Source organism: Mobula birostris, chromosome 13 (assembly GCF_030028105.1).
Source record: "Mobula birostris isolate sMobBir1 chromosome 13, sMobBir1.hap1, whole genome shotgun sequence".
Taxonomy (NCBI): domain Eukaryota; kingdom Metazoa; phylum Chordata; class Chondrichthyes; order Myliobatiformes; family Myliobatidae; genus Mobula; species Mobula birostris.
This window is the reverse complement of record NC_092382.1, coordinates 32249433-32276726: the sequence shown is the minus strand read 5'-3', so window position 1 is coordinate 32276726 and position 27294 is coordinate 32249433. Positions and strand designations below refer to the sequence as shown.

The following is a 27294-nucleotide window of genomic DNA, read 5'->3' as shown; positions in this document are numbered from 1 at the left end:
GAGCAACCATTACATTCTCACTCTCCACATATAAACCCCGAGGGTATCAATTTTCACATTGGAGCAATATTGCGCCGTTCACCGTTCGACAGACTATGTACTTCTGATTCAGTGTCAGAGCAAAATATGTATTTCTTCGACATCATTCATCAGCTTTCTTCAATAAGGGTAGCCTGATACATGTTACCTGGCCAGGGGCACGCTATCAGAACCATTCAGCTTGCGAAATAAGTCTGAATGAGAACGTGTACGTGGTGGATTCGGGATTTTGTCTCGTGGCCTCAGGCTGTTTACCGTAAGCTGCTGTTTCTCTGAAACGCTCACAGAGATCACTGTTGATCACAGAGAGAAATGTGCAAACCTGACCATGGCTTCACTCTGTGTGTGATTGCGGAGTCTCCGCCTTTACTCACATCGATCGGACATTATAAAAGACATTTCTCTGAAATTTATTACAGCAAGGACAAAATATGTTTTTGCATCGTACAGGAATTGTGGATTTTTGGGAATTCTGTGGAAATTCTGCAGGTGCTGGAAACTCAGAGCAACACACACAAAATGCCGAACGAATTCAGTGTGCTAGGCTGCACTATGAGAATGTATTAATCCGTTTACGTTTTATGCCGAGACCCTTCTCCTGGGCTGGGAAGGAGGCAGGAAGACGCCTGAACAAAATGGTGGCGAGGGGAAGGGGGCCTGGCTGGAGCTGATACGTGAGGCTTGTTGACTGGGAAAGAGAAAGGTTGAAGAAAAAAAAATAATCCGATTGTAGAGGCGACTGTGCCACAGGAGAAAGGGAAGAAGGAGGGGCACCAGGGGGAGTGATGGGCAGGTGAGGAGAAGAGGTAAGAGGCCAGAGTGGACAATAGAAGAAGACGGAGGTGAACAGAAATACTGATGGGATAAAGTCGATGTTCATACCATCACGTTTGGGTCTACTTTGCAGAATATGATGTTCTATTTCTCCATTAACTGAAAATGAGATCCGGGATCGATGAACCATGATCTTATTAAATGCCCAATCAGAGCCGACAGGCCCGATGGACGCCACCGATCGCAATACTCATGTTCTTATCGTCCCTTGGCAAAACAACGACTGAAATCATCGAGATAATACAAACATCTAACCTGTTGATTCCGTGGGAAATTCTCATAGTTTTGCGATGCGTTCACGGTCGTTGTATCCAAGGTGCCTGTGGGAACCAAACAGATATGTCACAACCGTGCAGAGCAGCAGCACCGTTGTTGGACACAGCAGACGTCAATCCGGCCCAAAGTAAAACGCCATTGATTGCATGAGCTTCCTTCCCACCAATCGCCAGAACCAGGAATTGAGGGGATATATCGATCAATATGAAGAGAAATTAAGTTGTATAAGCTACCATTCCTTTCCTTCGCCGACATAGTAATCTTGAGCAGAAAAATTCAAATTATTTAAGGGGAAACCACAACGGCAAATGTCGCATCGTTCGTGACCACTCGCGCGGGTGAAAACCTTCAGCTTGCGTGCACGATGAGCTCCTAAATTTAAATCAAATGTTTAGATTTCCATGGGCTCAGTAATAGAACAGTTGCAACGGAGTTCACTCACTTTTTCTTCCGGAATTGGTGCTCGTGTCGTGTTTGGATTGCGGTGGATCTTTGATCCTGAATAAACAGAAACAAAGATCAAAACATGAATTCGACAGGATGTCACTTTCCTGCACTGATACACCGATACACTGATGCTCCTATAATTCCATTTGATTCTCTCTAGCTATTCATTTTCACTACGCTGGTTATCAGATGCCCGAATCCAGCCCTACTCGATCTCAACGACAGTGACCATAATGGGTAAAGTAGAGAAAAGTGCTCTGGCCTTTTTGACACAAACTGCTCTTCACACAAATATTGTTGAACGCAAACCTGTTTCAGAGAGATGTTCAAATTTCAGACAAACAACTTCGCCGTGAAGGAGGAATGCTGATTCTGTACACAGATGGCCCCTGATCCGAACAAAAGTCGTTTCTGCCGAAATTCTCCAACAATGATTAAAGGCTGAACTGAGATTCGGAGAGAACTGCGTTTACCTGACCATTTTTCTTGCGATCAACCATCCACTGATTCCTCCGATCAGGCCCGCGCCAAGTAGACCAAGTACAATGCCCACGATCGCGCCAGAGGTGAGGGTAACATTTCCATCTGTTTTTGGTGCTAACATAGAAAATAAACATCAATTTTACATTGCAAAAACACTGTTTTTGTTTTAGAAATGATGATTGATCCACGCGCTGAAACGTTCCCGTAGCTGGTCTCGATATTGAATATTGGTTTTGGTCCAATATTCTGACATCATGTGGATGCCACTGGTCTGTATTCCGTAAAGGGAACATTGTGTTGGATCCACAACGTAAATAGATTTGGGAATCAACTACTTCTGGGGGAGGGGCGGGCGTGAGAACACGGAACATAACATGAAAGAACGATACTCCAGCTACTCGAAGTGGTTATTGAATTTCTCACTGAAATATAACGTGACCAACCCCGGCTCTTTTGTCATTTCTGACTGCATTTGCAGACTCCAGTTTCCGCTATCACCGGGTCTTCTCTTCGTTCATGTTTTAAACTTCCAACCCCTGCAGACGTAATTTCACCACCTGGCTCACAAAATATCACCATCCTTTCAATCTTTCACAAACCCGGTTTTGCTTTCTCTCCTGCCTTCGCTCTAACACATCGTGTTCATTTAAACAAACAGACTAAATTATAATATTTCTGTCTGTGCAGATGCTCTCCTCTCCTGCTGAGTATTTAGCGCCTGTGAGCTTCACTTTCGACCTTCCAAAGTGTATTACCTCACTCTTTTCTGGATTGTCTGACCCTCCAAGGGAGGAGTTGTAAAGTTTGATGGCCACAGGCAGGAGTGACTTCCTATGACGCTCTGTGTTTCATTTCGGCGGAATGAGTCTCTGGCAGAATGTACTCCTGTGCCCACCCAGTACATTATGTAGTGGGTAGGAGACATTGACCAAGATGACATGCAATTTTGACAGCATCCTCTTTTCATACACCACCGTGAGAGAGTCCAGTTCCATCCCCACAATATCACTGGCCTTACGAATGAGTTTGTTGATTCTGTTGGTGTCTGGTACACTCAGCCTGCTGCCCCAGCACACAACAGCAAACATGATCGCACTGGCCACCACAGACTCATAGAACATCCTCAGCATCGTCCGGCAGATGTTAAAGGACCTCAGTTTCCTCAGGAAATAGAGACGGCTCTGACCCTTCTTGTAGACAGTCTCAGTGTTCTTTGACCCGTCCAGTTTATTGTCAATTCGTATCCCCAGGTGTTTGTAATCCTCCACCATGTCTACACCGACCCCCTGGATGGAAAAAGGGTTCACCGGTACCTTAGTTCTCCTCAGGTCTACCACCAGCTCCTTAGTCTTTTTCACACTAAGCTGCAGATGATTCTGCTCACACCCTGTGACAAAGTTTCCTACCGTAGCCCTGTACGGTAAGATCAGAGTAATATCCTGGTGGATATGGGATGTTGTGACTTTCTCTGGTCATCTCTACACTGAGAACCTATGTTGATAAATGTAATATCCGATACAAATGAACGCGGTTGATTAACTGTGTACTTACAGTAAACTTGCACGTAGGTCTCTCCAGAGCCACTGCTGGCTGGGTTGCTGGCGATGCACTTGTACGTCCCTGCGTCGTTTCTGTTAACACTGATTATAGTCAGTTTCGCCTTGTCGGGAGATGTAAATATCCTTCTGTTTTCCCGGATGGGTTGGTTATCCTTGAACCATCTCCGTGTCTGAACAGTGCCCGACGCGTCACAGCTCAGTGCGATGGTATCGAGGTTTTCCAGGGGAGTGGAATCATTGGTCACCACAGTAACTCCAGTCACTGGCTCTGTAATTGCAATTAAAGTACAAATGATTTTTACAGCTGGTTTTATCTACACGGTCAGAATATTTCTGTGTCGCCAACTCAATATCGTCGTTATTCCTATCTCTTATCCCCATCTGTTTCTATATCAGGTCAGATTGCAGACTGAATGAAGCTCAGGCAGAGTTTAAATTTTACTGCTGTTACGTAGGGGGACTAACTAACTTCGCTATAGTTTAATTGTCCTTTGGAAAAAATGGGAAAAAATGCTGGTCTCCCCGTATCCTCTGTCTTTATACATGTTATTCGATTACAAGATTAGTCCTATAATATTGTAGGCAACACTGAATTACGGCGGAAAAAATGTTGCCGGGAGCTTGATGTCCAAGGATACATATTGTTTCGAAAGGACAGGCAGGAAGACGAGCGGTCCGGCGTTGCTCTGTTGGTAAAGAAATAAATTCAAATTATTAGAAGAGGTGAAAGTGGGTCGGAATGTATCAAACCGATGTGCAGAGAGCTGTGGAACTGCAAGGGTAAAAAGTCCCTGATGAGAGTTGCGCAGAGACCGCCAAGCAGAATAATGATGTGGCCTAAAATTACAACGTGGAATAGAAAATGCATGTCAAAATGAGAATGTCACAATAAGTCATGGGGGATTTCAATATAGGCCTTCAGGGTACTGGGAAAAATATAGAACTTTTGAATTATGGTCCATGGACAAATAGAGAGATAGAGGCATACGCAGACGGAATAGATCGATAGGTACATAGATAGATAGATAGATAGATAGAAATATAAATAGATAGATAGGTCGATAAATATATAGAGGGATAGATCGGTGGATGAATGGATAGATAGATAGATAGATAGATAGATAGATAGATAGATAGATAGATAGATAGATAGATAGATAGAGGGATAGATCGGTGGATGAATGGATAGATAGATAGTTAAGCGGATAGATGAAGCGCTAATCGGGTGTCAGGTCTGCAGAAAACCTACAGCAAATCAGTCAATGACAAATCTCATGATTTTGCTGTGGATTAAAAATGGAGAAATAACATGATAATTAGTCGGTTAGGTTGTGAGAAGAACGTACAGGTATGTTTGGACACATGACGAACCTCCCAATCCATTGTATTCAGACGTACTGTTAAATATCTCAGTGGGTACTGCATCCCAAAGCTGATTCATATTCATCTGCCGTCAACTGTCACCATTTCTTTCGCAAGTGTAAATCCTGTGGCTCGATATAATATCTTCCCCTTTTCAGTTCATTGAACAGTTCTCCACCGCTGCCCAGACGTTCAATCACACTGGTGTTTATGCTTGCAGAGTTTCAAACAGGGAAACACGGAAATACATCAGAAGAGCAAGGAAGCCTCACATATACACCTCTTGTGATCTGAAACTGGCGTTGGAGTTGACGGTGCTCAGTGTTTTGAATCCGTGGTCGGTTAAGTACTCCTCCTATCAAAGCCTTCCAGAATTCCGCCACCTTCTGTTAACACGAAACGAACTCAAAACCACGCCAAACTGCGGGATGTATCTTACTAACCTTCTCTTGAAATTCATTGCATGACAGATGCACATTTCCTGACAATGTTTTCACAGCTTCCGAGAAAAAGACATGCCCAGTACATATGTTGCGCAATTTTGGAAACTGCATCAGCTTTCTACTGCCAAAACGACAACGGTCTGCAAGCTGTAATAAGATCTGGTATTTCAACATCTTTGCCTCTGATCCCAACATGCATCATGAGCAAATCAGTAGCTGATTCTGCAAGGGCATTGTTAGAGTCAGACAGGACTCCTTTATCCCGCAAAATATTCTAGCTGAGCTAGTCGCATTTACTCGCCTTCCAGTCTTGTTCATTTTAGCCTCCCGGCCTCTGTACCAGGGGCGTCCTTGGGGACGGCATCAGAGAACTGGAGATACAGCTCAGTGACCATAGTCTGGTCGGGGAAAGTGTGGAGGTGATAGAGAGGAGCTATAGGCAGGTAGTCACACTGGGGCCTCGAGGACATATAAGGGTAACAGTCAGGAGAGAGAAGGGTCAGATGTTAGAGAGTACCCCTCTGGTTGTGTCCCTTAACAGTACTCCTGTTTGAGTACTGTTGGGGGCGGGGGGCGTGGTTAGCCTACTTGGGGGAAGCAACAGTGGCCTCTGGCACAGATCCTGGCCCTGTGGCTCAGAAGGGTAGGAAAATAAAGAAGGCGGCAGTTATAGGGGAGTCTATAGTCAGGGCGTCAGACAGGCGATTCTGTGGATGCAGGAAAGAAATGTGGATGGTAGGTTGCCTCACAGGTGCCAAGGTCTGTGATGTTTCTGATCGGGTTCCCCATATTCTGCAGTGGGAAGGTGAAAAGGTGGAGGTCGTAGTACATATAGGTACCAACTACCTAGGTAGGAAACGAGACGAGGTCCTGAAAACAGACTACAGGGTGTTAGGAAGGAAGTTGTGAAGCAGGACAGCAAAGACAGTAATCCAATCGTTGTATCATCAGCAAATTTGCTGATCCAATTTACCACATTATCATCCAGATCATTGATATAGGTGACAAATAACAATGGACCCAGAACTGATCCCTCTGGCACACCACTAGTCACAGGCCTCTGCTCTGAGAAGCAATCCTCTACTACCACTCTTTGACTTCTTCCATTGAGCCAATGTCTAATCTAATTTACCACCTCTCCATGTATCAACCAACACACATCAATGTTTCTGGTGAACGCAGCAGGCCAGGCAGCATCTCTAGGAAGAGGTACAGTCGACGTTTCGGGCAGAGACCCTTCGTCAGTACTAACCGAAGGGAGAGCTAGTAAGAGATTTGAAAGTGGGAAGAGGAGAGGGAGATCCGAAATGATACGAGAAGACAGGAGGGGGAGAGATGGAGCCTAGAGCTGGACAGTTGATTGGCAAAAGGGCTTTGAGGGGATCATGGGACAAGAGACCCAGGGAGAAGGAAAAGGGGGAGTGGGAGAAAAAACCCAGAGGTTGGGCAAGGGGTATAATCAGAGGGACAGAGAGAGAAAAAGGAGAGAGAGAGAAAGAATGTGTGTATAGAAGTAAATAACGGATGGGGTACGAGGGGGAGACGGGGAATTAGCGGAAGTTAGAGAAGTCAAGCTGGATAGTCTAAAGATAGATATATCTCACGGACCAGATGAAATGCACCCTCGTGTTCTGAAGGAACTAGCTGTGGAGATTGCAGAGGCATTAGCGATGATCCTTCAAAAGTCAATAGATTCCGGAATTGTTCCGGAGGAAGGGAGGATTTCAAACGTCACTCCGCTATTTAAGGAGGGGCCAAGGAAGCAAAAAGGAAATTATAGACCTGTTATCTTGACATCGGTTGTTGGGAAGTTGTTGGAGTCGATTGTGAAGGATCGGGTAACAGAGTACCCGGAGGCATATGACAAGATAGGCAGAATTCAGCATGGATTCCTTAAAGTAAAATCCTGCCTAGCAAACCTATTACAATTTTTTGAGGAAATTACCAGTAGGCTAGACAAGGGAGATGCAGTGGATGTTGTATATTTGGATTTTCAGAAGGCTTCTGTCAAGGTGCCACACATGAGGCTACTTAACAAGATAAGAGCCCATGGAATTACAGGAAAGTTACATACGTGGATAAAGCATTGGGGCTGATTGGCAGGAAACAGGGAGTTGGAATAAAGGGATCCTATTCTGGTTGACTGCCGGTTACCAGTGATGTTCTACAGGGGTCCGTGTTGGGGCCGCTTCTTTTTACATTGTACATCAACGATTTGGATTATGGAATAGATTGCTTTGTGGCTAAGTTTGCTGACGATACGAAGATAGGTAGAGGGGCCGGTAGTGCTGACGAAACGGAGAGTCTGCAGAGAGACTTGGATAGATTGAAAGAATAGGCAAAGAGGTGGCAAATGAAATACAATGTTGGAAAGTGTATGGTTATGCACTTTGGGAGAAGAAATAAACGGGCAGACTATTATTTAAATGGGGAAAGAATTCAAAGTTCTGAGATGCAACGGGATCTGGGAGTCCCCATGCCGGATACCCTGAAGGTTAGCTTCCTGGTTGAGCCGGTGATGAAGAAGGCGAATGCGATGTTGGCATTCATTTCTAGAGGAACAGAGCATAGGAGCAGGTAGAGTATAGAATCATTTGCCCATCAGATAGAAGGTACAAGAACCTCAGAACTCGCACCACGAGGTTCAAGAACAGTTACAACCCTTCAGGCATCAGGCTCTGAACGAAAGCGGGTAACTACACTCACTTGCCCATCCAGTGATATGTTCCCACAACCAATGATCTCACTGTGCGGACATTTTATTTCGTCATTTCATATTCTCAATATTTATTACTATTTATTTATATTAGTATTTTCACAGAATGTTGTCTGGTCCACTCTCGTGGATTGTTCATTGATCCTATTATAGTTACTAATCTGCAGCTTTACAGATTGTAAGTGAAAGTTTAGCAGCCCGAAAAGTGGGAATTGGCAGGGTTCACGAAAGAAACCATAGAAACCGTAGAAACTACAGCACAGAAACAGGCCTTTTGGCCCTTCTTGGCTGTGCCGAACCATTTTCTGCCTAGTTCCACTGACCTGCACACGGACCATATCCCTCCATATACCTCCCATCCATGTATCTGTCCAATTTATTCTTAAATGTTACAAAAGAACCCGCATTTACCACCTCGTCTGGCAGCTCATTCCATACTCCCACCACTGTCTGTTTGAAGAAGCCCCCGCTAATGTTCCCTTTAAACTTTTCCCCCCTCACCCTTAACCCATGTCCTCTGGTTTTATTCTCCCCTTGCCTCAGTGAAAAAAACCTGCTTGCATGCACTCTATCTATACCCATCATAATTTTATATACCTCTATCAAATCTCCCCTCATTCTTCTACGCTCCAGGGAATAAAGTCCCAACCTATTCAACCTTTCTCTGTAACTGAGTTTCTCAAGTCCCGGCGACATCCTTGTAAACCTTCTCTGCACTCTTTCAACCTTATTTATATCCTTCCTGTAATTTGGTGACCAAAACTGAACACAATACTCCAGATTCGGCCTCACCAATGCCTTATAGAACCTCATCATAACATTCCAGCTCTTATACTCAATACTTCGATTAATAAAGGCCAATGTACCAAAAGCTCTCTTTACGACCCTATCTACCTGTGACGACACTTTTAGGGAATTTTGTATCTGTATACCCAGATCCCTCTGTTCCACTGCACTCCTCAGTGCCTTACCATTAACCCTGTATGTTCTACATTGCTTTGTCCTTCCAACGTGCAATACCTCACACTTGTCAGTATTAAACTCCATCTGCCATTTTTCAGCCCATTTTTCCAGCTGGTCCAAGTCCTTCTGCAGGCTCTGAAAACCTTCTTCACTGTGTACTACACCTCCAATCTTTGTATCATCAGCAAACTTGCTGATCCAGTTTACCCCATTATCATCCAGATCACTGTTGTAGATGACAAATAACAATGGACCCAGCACTGATCCCTGTGGCACACCACTAGTCAGAGGCCTCCACTCAGGGAAGCAATTCTCTACCACCACTCTCTGGCTTCTTCCATCGAGCCAATGTCTAATCCAATTTACCACCTCTCCATGTATACCTAGCGACTGAATTTTCCTAACTAACCTCCCATGCGGGACCTTGTCAAAGGCCTTACTGAAGTCCATGTAGACAATATCCACTGCCTTCCCTTCATCCACTTTCCTTATAACTTCCTCGAAAAACTCCAACAGATTGGTCAAACATGACCTACCATGCACAAAGCCATGTTGACTCTCCCTAGTAAGCCCCTGTCTATCCAAATGCTTGTAGATTCTGTCTCTTAGTACTCCCTCCAATAACTTAGCTACTACTGACATTAAACTCACCGGCCTATAATTTCCCGGATTACTTTTCGATCCTTTTTTAAACAACGGAACAACATGAGACACTCTCCAATCCTCCGGCACTTCACCCGTAGGCAGCGACATTTTAAATATTTCTGCCAGGGCCCCCGCAATTTCAACACTAGTCTCCCTCAAGGTCCGAGGGAACACTCTGTCAGGTCCCGGGGATTTATCCACTTTAATTTTCCTCAAGACAGCAAGCACCTCCTCCTTTTCAATCTGTACAGTTTCCATGGTCTCACTACTTGATTCCCTCAATTCCATAGATTTCATGCCAGCTTCCTTAGTAAATACAGACGCAAAAAAACTATTTAAGATCTCCCCCATTTCCTTTGGTTCCGCACAAAGCCGACCACTCTGATCTTGAAGAGGACCAATTTTATCCCTTACAATCCTTTTGCTCTTAATATACTTGTAAAAGCTCTTTGGATTATCCTTCACTTTGACTGCCAAGGCAACCTCATGCCTTCTTTTAGCCCTCCTGATTTCTTTCTTAAGTATTTTATTGCACTTCTTATACTCTTCAAGCACCTGATTTACCCCGTGTTTCCTATACATTTCATACAACTCCCTCTTCTTCTTTATCAGAGTTGCAATATCCCTTGAGAACCAAGGTTCCTTATTCCTATTCAATTTGCCTTTAATCCTGACAGGAACATACAAACTCTGCACTCTTAAAATGACCCCTTTGAAGGCTTCCCACCCACCAATCACATCTTTGCCAGAGAACAACCTGTCCCAATCCACGCTTTTTAGATTGAGTTTTCTACCAGTTTTTTAAAAAAATTATTAAATAACCAAGAATCATTTTTTGCTTTAGCTTCCTAATCCTTACATTTTATCTTCCTGGGTGCATTCACTGCCGTCTCGTAATTTAAAGAGCTCTGATATTCAGACGCGTGTCCTTCCTTCTACTGGAACAAACGTCCTGTCTATTGTGCACTGGGCAGTTGGTGCTGAAGAAGTTGCACATGGCAGCGAGATGCAGTGGATGTTGTATATTTGGATTATCTGAAGGCCTTTGACAAGGTGCCACACACGAGGCTACTTAACAAGATAGGAGCCCATGGAATTACGGGAAAGTTACATACGTGGATAGAGCGTTGGCATATTGGCAGGAAACAGAGAGTGGGAATAAAGGGATCCTATTCTGGTTGACTGCCGGTTACCAGTAGTGTTCCGCGGGGATCAGTGTTGGGGCCGCTTCTTTTTACATTGTACATCAACGATTTGGAATATGGAATAGATTGCTTTGTGGCTCAGTTTGCTGACGATACGAAGATAGGTGGAGGGGCCGGTAGTGCTGAGGAAACGGAGAGTCTGCAGAGAGACTTGGATAGATTGGAAGAATGAGCAGAGAAGTGGCAAATGAAGTACAATGTTGGAAAGTGTATGGTTATGCACTTTGTCAGAAAAAAATAAACGGGCAGACTATTATTTAAATGGGGAAAGAATTCAAAGTTCTGAGATGCAACGGGACTTGGGAGTCCTCGTACAGGATACCCTTAAAGTTAACCTCCTGGTTGAGTCAGTAGTGAAGAAGGCGAATGCAATGTTGGCATTCATTTCTAGAGGAATAGAGTATAGGAGCAGGGATGTGATGTTGAGGCTCTATAAGGCGCTGGTGAGACCTCACTTGGAGTACTGTGGGCAGTTTTGGTCTCCTTATTTAAGAAAGGATGTGCTGACGTTGAGAAGATACAGAGAAGATTGACTAGAATGATTCCGGGAATGAGAGGGTTAACATATGAGGAACGTTTGTCGGCTCTTGGACTGTATTCCTTGGAGTTTAGAAGAATGAGGGGGGACCTCATAGAAACATTTCGAATGTTAAAGGCATGGACAGAGTGGATGTGGCAAAGTTGTTTCCCATGATGGGGGAGTCTAGTACGAGAGGGCATGACTTAAGGATTGAAGGGCGCCCATTCAGAACAGAAATGCGAAGATTTTTTTTGTTTAGTCAGAGTGTGGTGAATCTATGGAATTTGTTGCCACGGGCAGCAGTGGAGGCCAAGTCATTGGGTGTATTTAAGGCAGAGAATGATAGGTATCTGAGTAGCCAGGGCATCAAAGGTTATGGTGAGAAGGCAGGGGAGTGGGACTAAATAGGAGAAAATGGATCAGCTCATGATAAAATGGCGGAGCAGACCCGATGGGCCGAATAGCCTACTTCTGCTCCTTTGTCTTATGGTCTTATGGTCTTATGGTGTGGACGTCCCTAAAGTCAGCTGTTTAAAATAACTCTACCGAGTTACCGCCTAATTGAGTCATAATTGGCACTGATCAAATGTATTTTCACCCACAAGGTCTACACCGAACCTCGGCCATTACGATCTTAAAACTAAAGGAATTCTGATCATTCTGAGATCTTGTAGCATATGTACGTTACGGAAAAAAATGTGCCGAAGCTTGGATATTGGGTAATTGTGTTCCATTTATTACGACGAGTGGGAAGTACAAGCTGGGAAACCCCCGGCCGGAGAGCATGTTTTCAGTTACAGGAATAGAATTTAAGGGATTTCTAAGAGACAAAGTCTACCATCATTCTGATAGTCAAGGCTTGATCGCGAATGGTCAGTGTGGTAATTCTGCGGGTCTGACAAAACGTTTGGATTTGCTGGGGTTCGGTGTAGCTAGAACAGTGGATTTTGTCCACATGGTCTTCAGTAAGGCCTTTAACAAGGTTCCACATGACAAATTCATCTGCGTTAGGGGGATAGCGATACACGATAAGAGGGAGATATTTGAAAGGGGTCTAAGGAAACGTAACACAGAGGGTAATAAGCACCTGGAATGAGCTCCCTGATGAAGTGGTCCAGCTGAACACAGTTGCAACATTTAAGACGAACTTCGATAAACAATTGGAGCGGAATGGTTTGGAATATTATTGACCGAACGCAGCAACTGCGAATAGCAAGGAGATGCAGGGGTCGGCATGGACATGTTGGGCCGAAGGGTCTGCTTCTTTGCTGTTTTAATCTTTGACGCCATGGCGTTTTGAAATTTCACATTTCAAAAACAAACCCGACAAAATGTCAAATCAATGGAGCTCGTGAAGGAGGAAGAAGGAAACAATTCACTTCAGGCAAGGGTGACTTGGCAATGAGAAAGATGATGCATAATCACTGGCAAACACAGGACAGAAATACTGACAACAGTTTCTAATATCATCCAGAGAAACTATCGCTACTGAAATGATCCAAAGCTCAGTGTTCGTGTTAATGTTTTGGAGCCAATGGGAATTGTTTCACACAAAACCGAACAGATATAAATTGGGGTTCGTCTTAAAAGCACGTGTTGCAAGCCCCACACGGCGTAATGACACGGATCAGAATATCTCACTCAGCACCGGACTCTACCTTACCAGACGCTGATAATTGAAGTAAAAAATAAACTCTGAGTTTATAGATACACAACTCAGACACTTTACGACCACGTCTGGGGAGAATACAAACTGTACCACAGAAGAAATAGTTTCGTGTAGTTGAGCTGGATTGTTGGTTTGCATTGCAAAAAGCCCACACGTAAAAAACAATGCTCGGGATAAATCGACAAATATGAGGTTCTGTCCAAATTATTATGAAAGGACCATAGGTGTCTGGAAAAGCCGAAAAGGGGCAAATCGTGTTTGACCCCGCCCCGTCTGCAGCACATTCTGATTTGATGGATTTTTCTGGAATGACCTCACTTTAAGGATACTTTATCTCGTCATTTCATGTTCTCATTATTTATTTACTATTTCTTTATATTTGCATTTGCACAGTCTGCTGTCTTGTCCACTCTCGTGATTTTTTCATTGGTCCTGTTATAGTTACTAATCTACAGCTTTACTGAGTACGAGTGAGAGTTGGGCAGACCGAACAGTCGGACTGGTAGGGTTCACTACAGGCCAGGTTCTGCGTCCACAGTTAGCGGTCATCGCCGATGCCTGTCCGAGAGGATCTCCAAACTAAATCTAATGCAAGACTGTTTCGTTCACCCGGTTTAGTTTTAATTCAGAACGAATTCGTCATCCAGCAACGAACAGTAAAGGTTATATTGTGTTATATCACACCAGGAATAAAATGGAAATTACAGTCCGAGATCGCATGACTGTGTATAACTCTGTCTCACTTACCAAAGACACGCAGAGTGACGGCCGCTGAGAATTGGGTGCCACTCACTGGAACCATATTCACACGGTATTCCCCGGTGTCTGACATCTTCACGGACTTCAGCAGAAACGACCCGTTGGAGGTGAATAAAACACCCCGCAATGTGTAGGCATTGTGAAAAGACGCGGTGTGACGGATCCACTGGGCGATTGTTTTCCCTTTAAATATCCAGCTTCCACTGCTGATCACGGCCGACGGCCGCACTGAAAAGAGCGCACCACCCCCGACGGAGACATTTATCTGGCTGAACTCCACGAGAATGGTAAACTCACCTGTGAATGAGAAAATCGTGTGAGTGAAAAGCGACAGACGCGGAGAGACTCGAGAACTACAATTAGCTCAATCAGCAGAGATTATCACATCGTCTCTTATAACCTGTCTTTCCTTCCTCCAGTGCACGTCACTCAGTTCATTGTCTGACCACTAAAGATACAACAGAGTGCTCCTCACCAGTGGTTATGCAGAGATAAAGAACGAGCGCTGCGAAGGGCAGTCCCGACATCCCGACAGAGAGCAGCGCCGATCTCTGTTACACTCGGAGACTGAGCCGCACTTCCGGGTTTGCGGGGCAGATAATTGGATTCTGACGTCACAAGCGGCAGCGCTGATTGAATCAGAGAATCTGTACTTTGCTCAGATCTGAATCAAACCTTGTGTGCTGTTCCCCAACTATCTGCTGCTGTGTTGAATCCGATTATGATCTCAAAGGTAGTTTCTCTCACCCGGCGACATGAAGTGATAAAGAGAGAGTAAACTGAACGTCATCCACGCGATCACGAGAGAGCAGCGACTATCTCTGTTGCATTCGTGGACTCAGCCGCATTTCCTGGCCTCGGTGCCAGATCCCGAGAATCCACTGTGTGAAAAATGGGAGCTGATTGGATCGCAGAGCCAGAAGATGGAGATTGAAGGAACCTAAAACGCTGAGAACACACACTAATCCTCACTGGAGGGTCGGCGGCGATTCGGGCCAGCAGCTGTAAGCTCCTTCTCAGAGAATCTCTGCTTGGCGTCTCATGTTTATACATTCACACAGGAAAGCACGTCATCGGCTGAATCCTATTAGATGACTGAAGAGATCTGGTATTGGTGTGTCACCAAGACTGGGAAGTGGAGAGCATTCTGACTGTGGTCATCGCCGTCTGGTGTGCAGGCTCCGATGCACAGAATCGACAAAGATTGCAGAGGGTTGTATATACAATCACATCCATCACAGTACAAGCCCCGCCATAATCCAATCCGTCTATAAAAGGCCGTGACTCATTAAGGACCATCACCACCAGGATACGCTCTCTTCTCATTATTACCAACCCAAGAATATACAGGAGCCGGAAGACAGACACTCAGAGATTTACCTCCAGCCTCTGCAATCAAATGTCTCACGGTCCATCGACCCACGAACACGTCCTCAAAATTAATCTTTAATTTGTTTATTCGTTTACTTGTTTGTTTATTCCTTTATTTGTTCATTCATTCGTTCGTTTACTTACTTAAATATTTGGCAAACTTTAGTACATGCATTACTTGCGGTGTCTATGGCAACGATCATGATACACACTCCCTGTCTCGACCAAATAGGTGCAGAAGGATTCACCATGCTGGAACGGCCATGACGGAGTGAGACATTACTACCCTGGTCTGGCTTTGGTTAAGCAGGCTTGGGCTGAACAAGCTTCAACAATCGCAGGGCGGATGCTCTGAGTAAGTTATCGAGAACGTTTCGAGTAAGTATTATATTTTTCTGATAGTACATAGCTAGTGCGCTGAACAAGAGGAGGCCGCAACATACTTGGACGAACGCAGGCGAATGCTCGAAGTAAGGAATTAAGTTTGTGGTAAGTTGATTTCTTTTGACTAGCTAGTGCGCTGAGAACAGATGCGGAGTCAGTGTTCTGCTCCTTGTGTGAGATTTAGCGAAATTCAGATGCCACCTCTATCCCGCATAAATACATCAGCACAACGTACATCGAGTGCAGCTCCTGAGGGACCAACTTAAGGAACCGGAGCTGCTGTTCCGTGAGCTTCGATTCACACGGGAGCATGAGGAGCTGATAGGTAGAAGCTACAGGACGGTAGTCACCCCGAGATGAAGGAGGTAGTCTCCCGGGTGACTGGCAGGAGAGGGGAAGGGGACAGGCAGCAAGAGCAGCGCCACCCTGTGGCCGTACACCGCAATAATAGGTATACCGCACGAGATAGGGTGTCTGGGTTGCTGGGACGCGGGCATTACCAGGAAGAAGGTGGCCCAGAAGCGAAGGGTGAAGGAGAAGTGTTTGAGGAATTCCTCAATCAGAGGATCAGGACACCCATTCTGTGGACGTGGAAGAAACACCCGGTTCTGCTCCAACTCATAACGTCGGAGCACCATGATGAGTTTATCATGAAAGAGACGCTGCTACTCTGTTCTTATCTGATGCAGCCAAGCGGTCTGCCTGGTGGACTGAGAGCTCCTCGGGCTGGAACGCGACATTCAGAGTGTGGGAGGTGAGCCGTTTCGGTGAAACGGAGACTAGTGTAGTGCCGCAAGGGTCTGATTAGGAACAGTCAACGTGGATTTGTAGGTGGAAGGTCATGTTTGACAAAACTTGCTGAATTTTTTGAAGAGGTTACTCGGAAAGTTGACGAAGGTAAAACGGTGGATTTTGTCTATATGGACCTCACTAAGGCCTTTGACAAGTTTCCACACGGAAGGTTAGTTGGCTATTAATATTGAAGTAGTAAAGTAGATTCTAGAGTGGTTGGATGGGAGCTGCCAGAGAGTAGTGGTGGATAACTGTTGGTCAGGTTGGAGGACGGTGTGTAGTGATGTGCCTCAGGGATCTGTACTGGGTCCAATGTTGTTTGTCATTTATATTAATGAGCTGGATGATGGTGTGGTAAATTGGATTGGTAAGTATGCAGATGGAACTAAGATAGGTGGCGTTGTGGATAATGAAGTAGGTTTTCAAAGCTCTCAGAGAGATTTGGGTCAGTTAGGAGAGTTGGCTGAAAGAGAGTGGATGGAATTTAATGCTGATAAGAGTGAGGTGCTACATTTTTTTTTAGATTGGATTGGATTAGATTCAACTTTATTGCCGTTGCGCCGAGTACAGATACAAAGCTAATAAAATGCAATTGGAATCTGACCAGAAATGCAAAGAATAGTGTTATTATGAAATAAATGCGAAAATCGTGCTACAGCACACAAATATAAAATTACTGAGTCAGTACAACATGGATGCAATGTTACTTTGCCGTGTGATGAGAGGTTCAGCAGTGTCACAGCCTCAGGGAAGAAGCTCTTCCTGTTCCTGCTGGTGCGGGAGCGGCGGCTCCTGTAGCGCCTACCGGATGGGCAGAGAGTAAGAAGTACATTTTGGTAGGACTAATCAAAGTAGGACATACATGGTAAATGGTAGGGCATTAAAGAATGCTGTAGAACAGAGGGATCTAGGAATAATGGTGCATAGTTCCATGAAGGTGGAATCTCATATGGATAGGGCGGTGAAGAAAGCTTTTAGTATGCTGGCCTTTATAAATCAGAGCATTGATTATAGGAGTTGGGATGTAATGTTGAAATTGTAGAAGGCATTGCTAAAGACAAATTTGGAGTATTGTGTGCAGTTCTGGCCACTGAATTATAAGAAAGATGTCAATAAAATAGAGAGAGTTCAGAGAAAATTTACTGGAATGTTACCTGGGTTTCAGCACCTGAGTTACAGGGAAAGGTTGAACACGTTGGGTCTTTATTCTTTGGAGCGTAGAAGGTTGAGGGGGGACTTGATAGAGGTGTTTAAAGTTATGAGCGGGATAGATAGAGTTGACGTTTATAGGGATTTTTCCATTGAGAATGGGGGAGATTCAAACAGGATAACATGAGTTCAGAGTTAGGGGGTAAAATTTAGGGACAACGCGAGGGGGAACGTCTGTACTCCGAGAGTGGTAGCTGTGTGGAACGAGCTTCCAGTAGAAGTGGTAGTGGCAGGTTCGATGTTGTCGTTCAAAGAAAAAATGGATAGATATATGGACAGGAAATGAATGGAGGGTTATGGTCTGAGTATAGAACAGTAGGACTGGATGAGAGTAAGCGTTCGGTATGGACTAGAAGGGCCGAGATGGCCTGTTTCCGTGCTGTAATTGTTATATGGTTTATAACAAAGTCTTTGGATAATGAAGATACCAAATATTGTTTCAAGCTTCCAATGTTTGAAGGAAATTACACATAAAATCCAGAGCACATTACACTCATGTTAGGTCAAAGTGCCTTCAGATCTCGCGCCACCAGATTATGTATGAAGATGTGTCGAATTGGCGATTCCTGAAACAATCGTTATGAAAGAACGGTGAGAGAGATTGACAAGGTAGGTGCTGAAAATTCAAACCTCTATAATTCTACCTCTCTTTCAAGTTCGCGAACCGGACACGTGAAACGGTCACTAATATGATCGATAAACACGAGACTTGGAACAGACCGACTGGCCCCTTCATTCCGCTCCACGAAGTGTGAAGCTCGCTTGCAATCTGATCTTGGTGTCACATTCATTTTCCGGTCTGTATATCATCAACTCCAAAAAGGCCGATGACTGATGAGCTTTCTCTCGAAACACGGCATACTCAAGGAGGGCCGCAACTTGCCAGCCCCCACTACACTCCCACAAACACAAACACCTTTAGAGCTGTCAGTGATAGAGAATTACAAGGGTACACAGTACTCCGTGAGTACAAACACCCCCACGACTGCATTAAACGTCAGGAACACTGAAGCTAAACACTTTGACTTGTTCTGCATACCCTCACCCTCTAAGTCAGACCGACGCAGGATCTCACATGAAATAAATAAATCCTTAGCAACGGCAAATGCGCAGCAGAGATGGGGGACCCGAGAAAATCCGCAAATGCGGGAGATACAGATTAACACAGAAAATGACGGAGGAATTCAGCAGGCGAGGTAGCAAACATTCGGTGTGAGACCCTTCATCAGGACTGGAGGTTCGAAGGAGTCAGACTGAGAAAGTACGGGAAGTGGAGGAAGAGGAACACGGTGGCATGTGATTGGCAAAAAAGAGCAAGGGGGAGGGTGAAGTAAAGATCTGTTAAGTTGATTTGTGGAAGAGATAAAGGGCAGGGGAGGTGGGGCTGTCTAATTGGAGAAAAAATAAGACGGTGGGAGAATGGGAAGGGAGAGGAGAAACAGAGGGAGTTTATGGGCAGGTAAGTAGATAAAGCGAGAAAGGGAAAACGGAATGGGGAATGATAACGAAGAGGGGATCAGAGAAGTGTGAGGAATTCAACAGCCAAGTTGAGGACAGATCAAATTTTGAGGCGAAGTTGGTGATATTTTTGCATCACCACGGGCGCGGGAAAAGCCAACAATGCAGTAGATATATTGAGTCAGGAAAACTTCCCGAGCACACCAAACGAACGATACCCCCGATCTAAGTAGATGGCAGTCAATATTATGAAATTTCAAATCTCCCGTCAGGAAAAACCCTATCATCATTTAACCCTTCCAGAATCTGCCTCTCTATTTGCTTCTCGATATCCCCGTTACGTTTAATGGGTCTATAAGAGAGATTTTGCCTCTTTCCTGTTTCAGCTTTCTGCCTACACTGCCTCAGAATATAATAATTCCATGATTCCTCGTTTTCTGGAATCCTAGCAATATCCCTGATTAGCAATGCCACGCTCCCCCTCTTTTACCTCCCTTCCTGTCCGTTGTGAAATATATAAACCTGGCACACTCACTCTTCCTGCCCCTGAGATATACAACTCTCTGTAATGTCCAGAAAGGCATAGTTTCACGTATTGATCCGCGCTGTAAGTACATTCGCCTTGTTTACGATAGTCCTGGCATTAAAGTAGACACATCTCAAACCATCAGGCTCAGTGTTTCCGTGTTCTATCATCTGCCTATCCTTCCTCACCATCTCCCTGCTAGCTGCCGCTACTTGTGCGCCAACCGCCCGATCCTCTGTCTCTTCTCTTGGTCCCCTCCGAAAATGCAGTTTGAAATCTCCCCATTAGCATTACCCTCCAGAATATTCGATGTACGTGGTAATCGTGATTTGGACGGTTTGGGATTGTCGCAGCTGTTCCAAACAGATGGCGGCCAAGGAAGCATTTTTCCCCATTCTCCCAGACTGAGAATCGGGGGAATTTCTCAAGAAAAAGAAAGATTAAAAAAAAAAGGTGGTTCCTGCGTTCCCGATGCCGAAATAAATTTGGTGGACAAAATGATCTGGATGCTTTGAGTCTAAAGACAACTGGGAGCCTGGATTAGATGGGCTGGAAAACACATAGAAACAATGGTGTCAATCTGATTTACGATTGAATTTTGTGACTGAAAATAAGAGCATAAACTACTCTGGATTGCTACAGGTTTCATTCAATCGCATGAGGAAAATGTAAAACTGACTACCTACAGTGTCTGGATAAAGCATTCATCAGCCTTGAAAGTTTACATGTTTTATTGCGGTAAGCATTTAATTACAGTCGGTTTAATTCGGCATTTTTTGGCAGTGATCACACTGATCAGCAACAAGAACAATCAAAAATATTCCTGCATGTAAAAAGTGAAAACAGATATCTAAAAAGTGATGTAAATTAATTGCAATGCTGAAGGCAAAATAACATATTATATAAGTATTTACTTCTCCCACCCTTAATATGACACGGCAAATCATGACACAGAAATTTGACAGTATCAGCAGTCACAGAATTAGTTAAACGGAAGTCTGTATTTGGAGACTTCTGTGCAGTCAAATTGTTTCAATTGATTGCAGGACAAATCCACCATGCCGCACTTCCGGGTTTGCGGGGCAGATAATTGGATTCTGACGTCACAAGCGGCAGCGCTGATTGGATCAGAGAATCTGTACTCTGCTCAGATCTGAATCAAACCTTGTGTGCTGTTCTGCAAATATCTGCTGCTATGTTGAATCCGATAATGATCTCATAGAGCGTGTTTCTCACCCACCGACACGGGGAGAAAAAGAGAGAGTAAAGTGAGCGTCATCCACGCCATCCCCAGAGAGCAGCGTCTGTCTCTGTTCCCTTCGGAGACTGAACCACATTTCCAGGTCTCCGTGCCAGATGTTGAGAGCGTGTTACGTGAAAACCCGGAACTGTTTGATTGGAGAGCGACAAGCAGGAGAATAAACGAACTTAACAGGCTGTAGGAACAGAAGGCTATTCGCCCCTCGATACTCTACTGTCATGTTTTACCAGCTCACGTGGCATTTTCCTCAAAACTGCACTCCTCTGAGATAAATGGAATGGTTGAGTGCTGTCGCCGCACGTCAGCGGCTGCATTCCATTAGGTGATTGAAGAGACTTGGTGTTGGTATGTCAACAAAGACTGGGAAGTGTACGGACATGCAAGATGGAGAGAATTCTGACTGTTTGCATCACTGTCCAGTGTGGAGGCTGCAATTCACAGGGTCGACAAAGATTGCAGACAGTTGTATACACAATCACATCCACCACGGTACATGCCTCACCATAATCCAGGACATCTTGAAAACGTGGTGCCTCCAGGAGTCCAGGTCCATTATTGAGGATCATCGCCCTCGGCCTATGCCGTTGTCTTATTGCAACCTTTCGGAATATGCACCCGTCCCATTGGTACCATCCAGAATATGCTCTCTTCCCATTAGTTAGAACCGGTCTATGCTCCAGTCTCATTAGTGCCATCCGGGATGGTAGTAAGGCTCCCGTATCCTTACTACCATCCGGGATATGCCCTTGTCTCATTACTACCATCCGGTAGATGCACTTGTCTCAATACTACCATCTGGGATATGCTTTGGTCTCATCACTACCATCCCGGATATGCTCTTCTCTCATTTCTACCATCCGAAAGATTTCCAGTCTCATTAGTAGCATCCGGTAGATGCACTTGTGTCATTACTACCATCCGGGATATGCTCTGGACTCATTACTACCGTCCGGGAAATGTTCTTGTCTCATCACTACCATCCGGGATATGCTCTCCTCTCATTACTACCATCCGAAATATGCTCTACTCTCATTACTACCATCCTTGGTATGATTCCTTCTGATTACTACCATCCAGCACAAGCTCTTCTCTAATCAGTAACATCCCTGATATGCTCTAGTCTCACTACTGCCATCCGGGATATGCTCTTGACTCATTACTACCATCCGGGAAATGTTCTTGTCTCATCACTACCATCCTTGGTATGATTCCTTCTGATTACTACCATCCAGCACAAGCTCGTCTCTCATCACCACCATCCCGAACATGCAGATTTCTGAACTGTCCGTTGACCCATGAACGCGACCTCACAATTTCTCTTTTATTTGTTTGTTCATTTACATTGTTGTTGATTTCTTTATTTAGTTGCTCATTCGTTTGTTCACTTATTTGAATAATTTGTTTATTTTATGTATTTATTACCTATTTCTGTTGTCAGGGCGCGTCACGCAGCCTGTCGTTTATGGTAGCAGTGATACCAATTGGCCACCCCGATGTAGAAGGATTCTCCATTGTTGGAACGGCCATTGCTGGAGCGGGGAATTGATAGAGTGGGCCGCCTTTAGTTAAAAAGGCTTTGGCGCGAGCACGCTTGGACAGAGTTAGGTGCATGCTCGAGGTAAAGAATGTAGAGTCTAGTAAGGTGATTTCTCTTCACTGTTATTGCGTAACTAGTTCACTGAGAATAGATGCAGAGTAATTATTATATTCCTTGTGTGAGATTTAGGGAAATTGAGAGTCCACCTCTAACTTGTACAAATACATCAGCACAACATGCATCGTGTGCAGTTCCTGAAGGACCAAGTTAAGGAACCGGGGTTGCTGTTCGATGAACTTCGACTCACACGGAAGAATGAGGAGGTGAGAGATGAAAACTACAGGAAGGTAGTCACCCGAGATTAAGAGTGTAGTCTCATGGGTGACTGGGAGGCGAGGTGAAGGGGATAGACAGCCAGAGCAGCGCCACCCTGTGGCCGTACCCGTCAATAAAAGGTATTCCGCTTTAGTTGGGGTTGTTGGGTTGCTGGGTTTGCAAGTTACCAAGAGGAAGTTACTGCGACTGGTTCTGTGGCTCAGAAGCGAATTGTGAAAGAGGAGTAGAATATGATGTCAGAAAATAGTATTAATAGTAAGATTTTGACAGTATAGAGGATCAGAGGAATCTTGGGGTCCGAGTCCATAGGACGCTCAAAGCACAAGCGCAGGTTGACTCTGTGGTTAAGAGAGATACTGGTGTATAGTCCTTCATTAATCGTGGTATTGAGTTTAGGAGCCGAGAGGTAATGTTGCAGCTATATAGAACCCGGACGAGACCCCACTTGGAGTACTGTGCTCAGTTCTGGTCGCCTCACTACAGGAAGGATGTGGAAACCATAGAAAGGATGCAGACGAGATTTACAAGGATGTTGTCTGGATTGGGGAGCATGCCTTATGAGAATAGGTTGAGTGAACTCGGCCTTTTCTCCTTGGAGCGACGGAGGATGAGTGGTCATAGAGGTGTATAAGATGATGAGAGGCATTGATCGTGTCGATTGTCAGAGTCTTCCCCCACCCCCCCCCCCCACCCCCAGGGCTGAAATGCTGCCACAGGAGAGCGCAGCTTTAAGGTGCTGGTGAGTAGCTACTGAGGAGATCTCAGGGGTAATGTTTTTTACACAGATAGTGGTGAGTGCGTGGAATGGGCTCCCGGCAACGGTGGTGGAGACGGATACGATAGGGTATTTTAAAAGACTCCTGGATAGGTACATGGAGCTTAGAAAAATAGAGGTGCTAAGTGTACACCCTAGTAACTTGTAAGGTAGGGACGTGTTCAGGACAAATTTGCGGACCGACGGGCCTGTATTGTGCTGCAGGTTTTCTGTGTTCTGTGTTTCTATGTTCCTATGAGTGTAATAGTAATTGAGGAATTCCTCAATTAGAAGATCAGAACGTATAATCTGTGCACATTGAAAAAAAAACGGTTCCGCTCCGAGTCATACGTCCGAGCACCATGATAGCTTTATCATAAAAAGAGGCACCGCTGCTCTGTTCTTAACTGATGCAGCCACGCGGTCAGTCTGGTGGACCGTCAAACTGTGCAATCGAAAGTAAACAAATACCAAAACAAGAGATAGGTTGTTAATGATGATGATGGTGATAATGGAGATGATTGAATGAGCCTTGCATGGGTAAGTTAGCTGAAATGCATATACACTACATCCAGTGTTCCTCCTTCACCAATCTGGTTTGTTGCATCCTTTAATAATTCAGTCAGGTTCCTAAGGCACAACCTGCCCGTGACAAAGCCACGCTGACTATCCCTGATCAGACTGTGCCGCTCAAAATGACCATAAATCCTGCCTCACGCGATCTTCTCCAATATCCTGCCCACCACTGAAAGAAGGCTCACTGGTCTATTATTTCCTCGGTTGATTTAAATATTCCTTCATTCATTTTTGTCCTCCATTTACTCATTTATGTGCTTTGTCTGTAAGTCGGTTTGTTGATTTTGTAGCTACGTTCGCCTGAAGAACAAAAGGGACGATTCTCTCTCCACGCCACACCACAGCGTGCGGAAGGACAGATCGGGTCTGTATTTTGCAGATCATTATAATTGGCAAATGACGCCTGAGTTGTTGACAGCGAGACCTGGTCTGACTGCCATACTACAGTTGAAGGTGTACGTTCAGTATTACTCATTACAGAGACAGCATACGATCTCGATTTCTGTTGAAAATGGGCCACACCACTTCACGATTCAGCTTCAGAGTCTACCTGTGGCAGATATCGTTACAACCCTGAAATTAATTGGTTCTGTCCAGTCAGTTCCCAATGCTGACGATAGATGGCGCAATGGGACAGACTATGTGCAGACTGGACAGGGCTACGACAGCGAGTCAGTACTCAACGTTGAATGTAGAAATTATACTTGCCAGGTTGAGAACAGAGTAACCATGGAAAACAACGGCCTTTCTGCAAAGATCAGTGAACAGGGCAAATGGAAGTTTCTGTCGATATTCCGCTTCCAACCATCGCTTCCACTTCTCAACAATTTTATATTGCAGTTTTCGCGCTTTTCTTTTCTGTATACTTTAGTCGTCAGAAAAAAAAAAAACTGCTTTTCAGGCACAGTGAATGTGGAACAGGGTAACAGATATACTGGAGCTCCTCAAAGGGTTTAAGTCAAGATCCCGGACATGTTTATGTCAAATTTCCGGTGATCTTCATTTAAATCTACATCGGATAAGTTCTCATGCTTTCCAGAGCATTTCAGCTCTTCATTTAAAATAATGGAGAACCACGCCGGTTTATCTGCCTCTGTCGCACAGGGACATTCCTTGCCCATGCTTGTAAGCATTATTGCCCCGCGCTTCTCTTCACACCGACAGCTTCATTTGGAATCACCACCGACTGTGCAGTTTAGCTCCTGAAGTTTTCAGAAGTAGATTTGTTTCTCAGGGTACAGACCTCCGAGCAGTGCGGACGTGACTCCACGAAGTGAAGGAATCGATCCGTTTATGAATGAATTTCAGCCGCTGGACATACTGAGCAAACCAAACTTGAATCAAATTCAATTAAGCAGCAGAGAAAAAAAGAGGCCAACAGAATAAAACGCGTCTTCTCCATGATTTTGTAGAATTATAACCGGGAACTCCTTTTCATAAATTCCAATTCGTTTGCCCTTCAGGCTAATACGTCGGTCATGATCGGAACTTGTTCTACAGAGTCCCGGCTGATATGACTGAGTTGCAGTAGAAAGGAGTGATTCCATTCCTCTTTCAGTTCTATTTGCAGAGTCCGTGCCTCATGTCAATGTGAACATCAACTATTGCGGTCCTCAGGAAAACAACGGTAAAGTTGTATTCACTTGTGACGTTAAGGTCACAATTCAGATAAAACATGGTTAGAAGACATCTAACCGAACCAATATCTCTGATTTCAGAAAAACCTAATCTGAACATAGTCCGTCTTAACAGAAATGACACAGAAAAAAATATAGACGTACTGTCAGTATTGATTACAGCAGCGACAGTGCAGAGATCTACCTGCAAGTTAATCGTAGGTACGCACGTAGCTCATTAAATTAGTTTCCATTCAATATTACCGATCACAGAATCAGTGTAGAATCTCTATTTCTGTTGCAGATGGGCCAAACAACATCAGGATTCAAACACAGTGGCCGGTTGTCGCAGACACTGTCACATGCCAGAAATTAACTTGTTCAGTTCTCGATCCTGACTATAGATGGCGCGATGGAGCAATTGATCAGCAGACAGGACAGGGCATCACAGTGATTTATCAACGTTGACAGTGGAAATTATACCTGTCAACACAGCAGCCTTTTTGTAACCATCAGCTTGCGCCTAAATAAATGTTCCTGTTGATAACGACGACTCAAACGTAAACGGCCACGTATTTTTTTTTTTGTTGTTGCAATTTTTTAATTTTCATGCTGTGGTCTTCTGTCGACTTCTGTTACCAGAGGTAAAAAAAAATGCAGTGAATATGGAGCAGAGTTGCAGATACGATGGAGGGTCTGGAGTGATTTATTTAGAAGGCAATTTGTGGAATTTAATATCTACACTTAAGACTAAGGCGAATATTATTTCATGTTTCCCAGAATACAGAGAACTAAAGAGCAGGTAGAAATATTCGGTTAAGATTATGGAGTGCCATGTCGGCTCATCTGCTTCAGTACCCGAGGGACATACTGTGCATGCTTATAAGCAGGATCACTCCAAGCCGTTCTTCACAGCAGCAGCTTCAGATAACATTATGACGTATTGTTGAGTGAAATTCCTGATGTTTTGAGAGGTAGATGTGTTTCTCAGCATACAGAACCCCGAGCGGTACAAACCCGACTTCATGAAGTTGAGAAAACAACCAGTTTGTGAATAAAGTACAGCCGCTGGAAGTACTGAACAAGCCAATCTTGGAGCAAGTTACCCAGGGTATAAGTAACATAACGTTAATGGGGAGAAACATAAACTGCTGGAAACACTCAATAGGTCGGGCAGCATCTGTGAAAGGAGAAACAGGGGTTGACATCGCAATGCAGGATGGGAAGGTGGGGAAACAATAAAGCGTCAATAAATTGTGAGATGAGCTTTCACCGGAGAGGGAGGGTCATGTGTGCAGCAGTTCTGACAGAGGATCTTCGACTTGAAATCTTCACAGTTTCTGCGCCACAGAGGCTACCTGACCGTCTGAGTGTATTCCGGGATCACCTTTTTTTAAAAAAATATTTCCATCAATTCCAGCGCGTGCGTTGTCTTAAAATTCAGTTAATTTTAATACAAATGTGAACGAAACGAACTCTCAGGTAACCCATCCTGCTGGGGGATCCCGCTTTTTCAGGCGAACGATGCTTAGGTCACCGGTAATGTGGTCTCCC

At 44.6% G+C, this 27294-nt stretch overlaps 1 protein-coding gene across 1 annotated transcript in view; it reads right to left on the bottom strand.

The window, feature by feature from the left end:
* LOC140206692 (cell adhesion molecule CEACAM7-like) overlaps positions 1–27294 on the bottom strand; it is a 55258-nt gene that overhangs the window by 2890 nt on the left and 25074 nt on the right. The window contains exons 3-6 of the mRNA XM_072274846.1: positions 3631–3906; positions 2070–2193; positions 1592–1647; positions 1129–1193 (exon numbers count right to left, since the gene is read on the bottom strand). Coding sequence (XP_072130947.1) covers positions 1129–1193; positions 1592–1647; positions 2070–2193; positions 3631–3906 — 521 coding nt within the window. The remainder of the gene's footprint in view (positions 1–1128; positions 1194–1591; positions 1648–2069; positions 2194–3630; positions 3907–27294) is intronic.